Source organism: Cryptomeria japonica, chromosome 11, assembly GCF_030272615.1.
Source record: "Cryptomeria japonica chromosome 11, Sugi_1.0, whole genome shotgun sequence".
Lineage (NCBI taxonomy): Eukaryota > Viridiplantae > Streptophyta > Pinopsida > Cupressales > Cupressaceae > Cryptomeria > Cryptomeria japonica.
This window is the reverse complement of record NC_081415.1, coordinates 45,527,011-45,536,942: the sequence shown is the minus strand read 5'-3', so window position 1 is coordinate 45,536,942 and position 9,932 is coordinate 45,527,011. Positions and strand designations below refer to the sequence as shown.

General features: G+C 35.1%; 1 protein-coding gene across 2 annotated transcripts; it reads left to right on the top strand.

Moving 5' to 3' along the window:
- The first annotated feature begins 814 nt into the window (after positions 1-814).
- LOC131076784 (3-epi-6-deoxocathasterone 23-monooxygenase CYP90D1) lies at positions 815-8,548 on the top strand. 2 transcript variants are annotated; one of them, XM_058014102.2, is made up of 10 exons: positions 815-1,864; positions 4,444-4,768; positions 4,866-5,015; positions 5,147-5,407; positions 5,570-5,659; positions 5,757-5,835; positions 5,971-6,077; positions 6,712-6,833; positions 7,995-8,157; positions 8,254-8,548. In XM_058014102.2, the coding sequence occupies exons 1-9, from the start codon at positions 1,608-1,610 to the stop codon at positions 8,089-8,091; spliced, it is 1,488 nt and encodes a 495-aa protein (XP_057870085.1). In that variant the 5' UTR covers positions 815-1,607; the 3' UTR covers positions 8,092-8,157; positions 8,254-8,548. The 2 variants fall into 2 exon arrangements, with proteins under 2 accessions (XP_057870085.1, XP_057870086.1); XM_058014103.2 differs by lacking the exon at positions 815-1,864 and adding an exon at positions 2,722-2,909.
- Positions 8,549-9,932: the final 1,384 nt, after the last annotated feature.

Below are 9,932 nucleotides of genomic sequence, written 5' to 3'. Positions count from 1 at the left end.
ATATCATCAACATTTTGGATCATATTCCATGGTCCATTCTTATTCAATATCATACTCCATGATCCATTCTTAACTCTTCTCTAGCCAACTCACTCTAATGAAGGATCATAGGGTATGAATTTCCACAATCTATGATAAATTAATTTGTTATTCTCAAGTTTGACAATGTAAACATTGTTCATCATCAACATTTTGGATCATACTTCATGATCCATTCTTATTCAAGATATATTCCATGATCCATTATTTCCTCTTCTTTAGCAAATCACTTTAATGAAAGACCATAGCATTTGATCTACAATGTTGATGGTGAAACCTATTTACGTGGTCAAAATGAAGTTGATGGTGAAACATATTTATGTGACCAAAATGAAGAAATGACAAGCTAATTAGAATATAATAAAATAGGGGATGGGACTAGCCAAGCCAAAAAGAGTCTAATACATAATTATATTTCTTTCTTCTACGAAGAATCATAGAATATGATCTACATCGAAAACAGCGATGATAAAAAAATTTACATAATCAAATCCGAAAATAGAAAGCTAATTATTAGTACATAGTAAAATAAAAGGTGAGAATGGCCAAGCCCGGAATAGCCTAATGTATAATTATGGGTTCTTCACAATTCAATTGAGAAGGTTGAAGAGTACCTCAACGGACCAGGTATGATGGCACACGACTTGTGAATAAGGAGAGCACGTGTATACAAGATTATCACTAGAATCGTACCAGGCATTGAGATTGAAGTTATTGCAATCCATCTAGAAACTATAAATTGGTTGGTGGCTTGTCGGTTGGTTAAACTGGTTCCAGTGTAAAAGGCCTTTGGAGATCGAGTCTTGTTCGGAAAATCTGGTTCACTAGCAGGATCCATGGCTATAAATGATGAGGTGGGTTACAAAGCCAAAAAATTTGGGCAATAAACACCTTTTCACTATAGTGGAATACCAAATTTAACATTTAACCTTTTAAGAATTGACAATTTTGTAAAGTCAGAACTGTAAAAACAGAGATTTGCAAATGTTTTAGAGGCTCAGTGTGGAGGCGCATTCTCCAATCAAAGGGCATATCTCTGTTGAAAAATTAGAATATAACGATTATTCCATTTGTATCTTATGCGGGCATGAGGTAGAATTTATTATATCACATTTTAGATTGCTTTTGTACCATCCAAATATATAAATATTGCGAATGGTCCTTCGCTTTCACCAACCATATTTGTTCTGCATTAAATACTGACCAGGAAGGCGCATTTTCCTCACCTTTCTGTTATCCTCAGGATCCTAAACTTGGTCGCTTAGCTGTTGTTATTCAAGAGGTTCAGTGAAGTACGCTTATCATAGAAGGTGTGCGTGCATATAGTCAGATATAGCTTCTGCTTCAATCTGGTTCTGCTACTACGGGACCAATTTCTTCTGTTTTTCCGGCTCTGTCAATCTGCCGGCCTTGCAGCTTTTGGACATAAGCATTATGCCTAATAAGACAAGGCTTTGACTGGGTGACGCAGAGCTTGAGGAAGAAGAAGAGGAGGAGAAACTGTTATAACTGAAGCAAATTACTCTGTTTTGGAAGCTATTTGAACTTGTTACATAGAACATACAAGTATGCAAATGGAGTGTTTGGGGAGACTGTGGAGCTATTCTTGTTGTTTTGATGGTGTTCAATCATGGAAGTTGTTGATCCTGGTTGGAATTGTTTCGGTGGTATTCGTTGTATGGAAAAAGGATGGAAAGTACAGAGCCAAGAGGACTGGGCTGCCTCTTGGTACTTTGGGATGGCCCTTCATTGGAGAGACCTTGGAGTTCATATCCTGTGGCTATTCAACAAGGCCTGAGAGCTTCATGGACAAAAGAAGGCGACTGTAAGTTGATTATATATTGTAATTTTAATCACTGAAGTGTTCTGAGATATTAGATTTTCAGAGTCCATAAGATTAATGATCGTTGTGTTATGTTTTTCAATTTAATTTCAGATCACATTCTATGATCCATTATCAACTGAACCATTATCAACTGAAGTATTTTTTAAATAGATTTTGTAGTGCAGACCAGTCGAGTATCGCATCTGCTTTGGCTTAGTGATTCAAATCCTGATAAATGGGTGTTTATACATCTTTGAATTCTAAGTGGGTACACTTCAAACTTTGCATTCTGCAAATGGGTTTGCCTGAGCCATTGATTTCCATTATGTGTCTCTGCCTGCAACATCATATTCTATATAAGTGGGTCTTCCTGAACTGTCGATTTCCAATATGTGTCTCTGCCTGAACTGTTGATTTCCATTATGTGTCTCTGCCTGCAACATTACATTCTATATAAGTGGGTGTGCCTGAACCGTTGATTTCTATTAGTGGGTGCGCGATTGTTATAAGTGGGTGTATTTGGACCTTCCAATTTCATGAGCGGGTGTATTTGAAGCTTTGAATTTTACAATTGGTTGTGCTTGAGAAATTCAGTTCCATAACAGGGTCTGTCAGAGACATTGACTTCTATGGGTGGGTATAACCTTTGAACTCTCTAAGTGGGTGTGCTTGGGCCGTTGATTTCTAAAAGTGGATGCCCCTCAACTCCGGATTTTTTAAGTGGGTGATCCTGAGCTATTCGATTCTTTAAGTGGGCATGCCTTTACAATTGAATTCTGTGGCCTCATTGCCTAAAAGCATGGAATCAGGTTCTATAATGCCCTGATCTAGAGGCATAAAAAGTGGTTCTGTATCTGGTCTGGTTGCTAACAATCTGCTCTGTTGTTGTCTGTTTTCTGCTTGTATTATCACTACCTAGGTACCCAAATCTAGAATTCTTACAGGGCTAATGATGTCGATAGTTTTTTAGTTTTCCGGCAGACTGCACTTCTGGGATCTTAGAAGCCTTTTCATCTGTTTCCCTCATTTGGATTGACGCTTTCTGGTAAGGCCTTTAATTTTGTGCTAGAAAGCTTGCAGTGTTGATTTTGACCAGGCACGAAATTTTCCATGCATCTCGATTCCCAAGTATGTCAGATAACTACATGACAGAGACTTCAAAGAAACTTTGCCCACACTCAACAGACATACTTACAACCTACCCATAATTCTAAGCAAATGACATATTCTGGCAGCTATATTTGCATTACCTATACTCTTGAGGTCTCGGTCCTGTCAATGTCTATAACGAAGACTACCTAGATTTCCAACACGACACAGTTTTATTACTTTCAGGTCAAATTGTCTGTTGGCTGGTTGTGCATTTCATAATATATTTATTTCCCAAATTGAAATTTGAGCCACTTTTCCATCCTCGCAATAAATGAAAAGTGTACATGCTAGTCAAATATTATCTACATCCTTTAGAATTATGAAGAAAAGTCTAGATTTACATTTTCCAATCAGCAGTATAAAGAATAGTTGTCTATATTCAGAATTTCATCCTCATAGGTGACTATTTCTTCTTCATATCTAACTGTTTATATTGCTGACAAGCTTTCAAGGTAGTTTTATTTGATAGGCTACAGCATCAGATTGCATATATGAAAAGCCTCGCTTCATATCATAATCAGGGCCCCTGTTGATCGAAAAAAAAAACTATTAATATCCTTTCTAGGGAATGAAAATAATATTTCCTTAAGATATAGATTACTGCATCAAGTGTTTGAATTATAAAGTAGAATGCACATTTTTTATGCTATTCAACTCATCCACATTAGAATATGGTTAGTGCTACTTTCTGTCAGATTAAATCTATGGCAAACAGCTGTCAAATGAAGAAATAGCTTAATTTAATGAGATGTTGTAGTTTGTAAGTATAAATCTACTGTATCCCACTTCTTCCTAGTATAGAACTCTGGTCTCATGAATTCGGAAACATAAAAAATGCAAGCAAGGACAGAACATCGAGTACTGATTCTGCCTACTAGTTTGTCATAACTGTAAGTCATCAGTCTCAATTTAACAATAAGCATTCAAGGGTGACTGTAAGAAAAGGATTTGCTTTTGGCCTCTTATGTGGACCAAGGTATTGGACCACCTTGGATTCTATGACCCATCAATAATATTACATTACTGCCAGCCTTTCTTTGAAAGTTGATCAGAGACTTCTCAATGGCAACTCATTTAGTCCATCATTCTGAAGTTAAAGAAAAATAGTGAGCAATGAGAAAACAAACAACTGCATGTTATGGGTATTGATTTTAGTGAAATAATGTCTCTGTCTTATCCACGTGTGAACCATGGAATATTGATCTTTGTGGTCAGAAGTTTGTATCAGAAAACTGTAAGCTTTTTTTCACTGTAAATGTCTGAGGACATGTGGGCTATGATAGCTGGCTTTTGTTTGTTTCTGGGATTCCAAGTTAAGTTTGACCAGCCTTAACATTGGATCTGCATGGATGACATTCATGGGGATTGACTTGGGGGAATCCATATATTACTTTATTGTAGACTTAAATCTTGGTTTTGAAATGCAGATATGGAAAGGTATTCAAATCACACCTTCTTGGGAGCCCCACAATTGTGTCAACTGATCCAGAAGTGAGCAAAGTGGTTTTACAAAATGATGGTAGAATATTTGTTCCATCTTATCCTAAGTCACTTAATGAACTCATGGGAAAGTCTTCGATACTACTGCTGAATGGAAACATGCAGAAAAAGTTACATGGTCTCATAGGTAGTTTCCTCAAATCCCCACAGTTAAAAGAACAGATAACTGTGGATATTGAGAAGTATGTGCTGGATTCCATGAGAAGCTGGGAAGATGGACAAGTGGTTTACATACAAGATGAAACCAAAAAGGTAAGCAACCAATAAAATATGAATGCACATACACAGATACATTCAAATTCGCTATAACTCTTTTTGGTTTTGACCATTTACATTGCTTTTGGAACAGATAGCTTTTCAGGTGCTGTTAAAAGCCCTTATGAGTCTTAACCCTGGCGATGAATTGGAATATCTAAAACAGGAATTCAGAAAATTTATTTCTGGTTTGGTCTCAATTCCAGTCAAATTGCCTGGAACAAGGCTTTATAAGTCCTTACAGGTCAGGTTTGCTGATCGCATTCTATATTTTCAAATTGAATCACGTGATTACATCAATCTAAGATATGGGGTTTGGGAGATTTCGAGAATTATGATTTCTTTACTAATTATGATCATTCAAATATGTTTCAGGCAAAGGCAAACATGGTGAAGATGGTGCATAGAATCATAGAAGACAGAAAAGAAAACTACAACAACAATGGAAGTCGACAAGAGGATGTGTTGGATGTATTATTACATGAAACAAACAACATAACAGGGCACTTTACCAGAGACCTCATCTCTGATAACATGATAGATTTAATGATCCCAGGGGAAGATTCAGTACCAATGCTAATGACTCTAGCAGTTCATTACCTTACCAGCTGTCCACTTGCCCTACAACAATTACAGGTAACAATCAATGCACTTATCATATTTGAGAATAACTTATAAGAGACCGCAATATGTTATAGGTCAGCACCCTTGTTATACTGCTTTATATATCAAAAACTTATAAGAAATCGCAATATGTTTTGTCCTGCCATAAGACATTCATACTTTAGTTGGTCTCAGGAAGAAAACATGAAGCTCAAGGAATCCAAGGAAGGGAAGAAAGAACCAGTGACTTGGAGTGATTATATGTCATTACCATTTACACAGAATGTGAGTATGGTTGTGACTAAAACTACTATAAGATTAACGTAATTTGATTAATATTTAGACATTTTTCTGAGAAACATGAATTCTACACAATGATCAGGTCATAACAGAGACCTTGCGTCTGGGGAATATCATAACTGGTGTGCTGCGCAAATCATTGCAGGATATTGAAATCAAAGGTATAATATATTGCATCCTTCTTCTCAAAGAAATCTGGATAAATGACCTTGGAAAAGGATAAACAGCCAATAAACCTAGAGGATATACATCAATCAGTACAATAACCTAGCAAGTGATGTATTTTTTTTCTTCAGGACACTTGATTCCCAAGGGATGGTGTGTATTCACATACTTCAGGTCCATTCATCTTGATGAAGATAATTATGAAAGTCCATACAAATTCAATCCTTGGAGATGGCAAGTGAGTACAATTTTGCTTTCTGTTTTTTTCATTTTTATGATAGATCATGTAGTATGATCTGAAACGTTGATGATGAAAAGTACCATGCACAGTTTAAAACAGAAGTGAAAAAAACTTACATTATAGACTGTAGAAATTACATAACTTTTAAGTAAAATTTTGACAAATGTTATCCTACCTAACATTATAGACTGTAGAAATTACATAACTTTAAGTAAAATTCTGACTAATGTTATCCTACCTTTATGTGAGCTAGATATTTTAGGTTCTGATTAGCTTTCCAACCCACTAGCAGGATTTTATATTGTGATTGAATGGGACTGAGGATTTGTTTGAAGTGGATGTTTTGTCCTCTGTTAATAACTTGATCTCATTATTGGGTTCCTGTTTTGTCTGTACCATTTAAGATTTTGTTTTATCTTGGATTAGTGCTTGTGGCAATGCTTTAGATTGCATGCATTACTATCTATGATGGCATAATTTTCGTTAATCTAAAACTCTTTGATTTAGAAATGGTTGTGATTTTATTGGGGGCTGACGATAAGGCATTTGTCTTTCTTTAGACTTTTTTAAAGATATATGAGGATGACTGTGAAATGATTGTAACATATATTTGTTTTCTTCCAATGATTAGGAAAAGGACCCAACAGGGAGTAGTTTTACTCCTTTTGGAGGTGGCCATAGACTTTGTCCGGGACTTGAAATTGCAAGACTAGAAGCTTCTATCTTCTTGCATCTTCTAGTAACTCGATATAGGTAAGAAAGTAATGTATATTATGTTAGTGAGTTTTAACTTTTTAGTCTGATATATTATTGGATTTGATTATGTTAATTTTATTCTTCATCGATATTTTGGATCATATTTGGATATTATTAGTATTGTATACATAACATGTCTACCCACTACAATAGCTAATGAAAGTGACCGGTAGTTCTAGCGAAGCCCCTGATTTGCTTTAGACTTTAGAGCCCACCATGAAGTACTACAACTATATACTGGATATGACCCCAATCTTTGACTAAAACTCGAAAGAAAAAGGAAATGTAAAACATATATCATAACATTATGAGATTCATATTCAAGGAGTATTTTGTCAATAGGAGAAGAGCACCAGTTACCGCCCATGTTCCAATTACCATTCACTCCTTGCTCACCCAACCCTCCAATTACAAAAACCAAAAAAATTGATAACTAAAAGCCTATTAATAAATTTCATATGTACCAATAGCCACCCACTTTACGTCCAATATTTAGCATTTTGAGACTATAATTGACCTATTTGTGCACCTTTATTGCTACCCATAGCACATGATCCCATTTGTGCACCTTTATTGTTACCCATAGCGCACGATTACTGGGACATTTGTACATAAGTATTGACAATTTTAAGTGCACAGTTGTTGTGGCATCTTTAAGTAGGTAACAGGCAGGTCTTTGAAATGACCATTTTTTGACCCTTGCGTGCATAACGGATCCCACAGTGTGTGTCATTGCTATCCAGAAGCCAAAACATTAGCTATTAGCAGTTAAGTCACATACACAGACAACAAAAAAAAAAAATCGTCGAAATCTAATGTATCATTTAAGATCTGTGGATGTAAAAAATTAACTATAACTAAAACGACTACTGATATGCTTCCCCTAAATGTCAAAATCTTCTCACCACTTGCTATATCTTAAGGAACTTCAACTTCTGTGCAAATGGGACTGTAGATAAGTCCAATCAATACAGGAGGCCCGAAAATTTAGAAAATAAGTATTAGTTTGTGCAAAACTGACAAATACCTAAAGAGTTGGGAACTTGCACTATCATGTCATACAACTGGATAACCATAAAATATTATTGTGGACATTCACTTATCTTTAAATAAGAATTTTAACATGCCCTTATTTTGTTTTTGTGTGCTTTTAAGCAGTTGGGAGGCAGAGGAGGACTCAGTTGTGAGTTTTCCAACGGTGCACATGAAGAAAAATATGCCCATCAAAGTCAAAAAGTTCACATCTTTTTCTTAATCTTCTCGCTTTTTTGAAAACCTGCACAAAATGACAATTATGAAAAGCCATGGTGAATAGAATAAGGTGGGCAGCCATCACTCTTCATTTCCTCAAACTTTATGTAGCATGAAATGTGTATTTTTTAATCATAATGATCTTTTTTGTGTACTTTTATAACAGGAATGAAGGAAGGAGAGAGTCTAATGAGGGACTTCAGTTGCTCTCAGTGAGCATATAGAGTATAAATGTACATCCCCAATTAAATATATATTTTGGAATTAGTCAATCAATGTCCCTAGTGGGTAGACACATATATTCATACAGATAAGTTAAATAGGATGAAATGTAATAAATCCATAGGCAGAGGTAGGCACAGTTTCCTTTGAATGTGAATTGGATTCCATTTTGTTGATTATATTATGTTATTATATTTTGGGTTATATAAAATGAGTTGAATAACTCTCTCTTCTTTTTCCTTGTAATGCCTCTTTATATTCTCATTGAATCATCATGACCTTGAAGGTTCACTTATAAAAAATAATTAGGGTAATTCAAAAGAAATTTTATTCTTAAATTAAGGCCTTTGTTGTATTAGTTTGGATCATTTATCATGTTAGTTTGAGAATTTTATTAGTGGGAAAAGATCTATATCGTAAATTTGTGGGTATGTCTTATGGTATATTGATATAAAGGGTCACTTCAATAATAAAAATAAAGATTTATTATTGTGGACGGATTGTTTAAATCTTAGTTCAAAGATCATATAAATCGTATATTGCATTATACACTTAAATACAAAATAATGGTACATAAATATGTTATAGATAAAATTGTAAAAAACTGGACAAGAAAAACTAGTTCAAACCACTTTCACCACATTTTATATTATTCAAGAGTAAGGGGGTCCTTCAAGGACTTTAATTTAATTGCATAACTAAATGTTTTTTATTGTTTAGTACCACATGTAGACATTCCTTGGATAAGTCAATAAGTGCAACATGTTAATGATAGCTATGCAACATGAAAATCTTTGTGCCATCACATGATGATTTGCATTATTGCTTCACTTGATTGTCATAGCTTGAGGTAGCAGAGGAGATGAAGGGCCTTAGGATTATCTTGTATAGAATGTAGAGACTAGTGAATTAACACACTACAAAGTTGAACCCCCTTGTGTGCCAACAAAATGTAAAGATGAACTTTATAGTACTTCAACACTTTTGCATTATTGCACAAGCTTCAACAACTCTTTATGCCTCTCACAAACACTTGGGTTTTCTTGCAAAACCACGTAAATCTTAGCAACATTTACTGCTCCTACACAAACAATTGTGATGCTTTAGGCACAACACCTATCTCATCACACAACATTTTGCATGGTTGCGTACTAAACCTTGTCATTGTAGGCCTTCATGCATTACTACCCATTGTCCATCATTTATTGCTCCTACACAAACAATTATGATGCTTTAGGCACAACACCTATCTCATCACACACCATTTTGCATGGTTGCATACTAAACCTTGTCATTGTAGGCCTTCATGCATTACTACCCATTGTCCATGCATGCATGAATTTGTTTAATTTTGTAGATTTGTAGATTCAATCAAGAAACAAAATGCCAACTACTAGGAAACATGATTGATAAGTAGTTGAAAGGTGAATAACTTGGGATAAGTAACATTTTTGCTTCTAATTTTAAAATTACAATGTACTCTATATATTCACACAATCCTCATATTGAGAACGAGGACAAATATTGTATAGTTATGTACAAACTAGTTTGACGTGTTACTTCTTTTTAGTCACAAGAATCTTCATTCTTATAGATGTTATGTATAAACATCCCATGATGAGA

Excerpts from the sequence above, each read along its gene's own strand:
- LOC131076784 (XM_058014102.2), top strand. The coding sequence starts at position 1,608 with ATGCAAATGGAGTGTTTGGGGAGACTGTGGAGCTATTCTTGTTGTTTT. Across the intron at positions 4,769-4,865 it reads TACAAGATGAAACCAAAAAG|ATAGCTTTTCAGGTGCTGTT; the intron begins GTAAGCAACCAA and ends CTTTTGGAACAG. Across the intron at positions 6,078-6,711 it reads TCAATCCTTGGAGATGGCAA|GAAAAGGACCCAACAGGGAG; the intron begins GTGAGTACAATT and ends TCCAATGATTAG.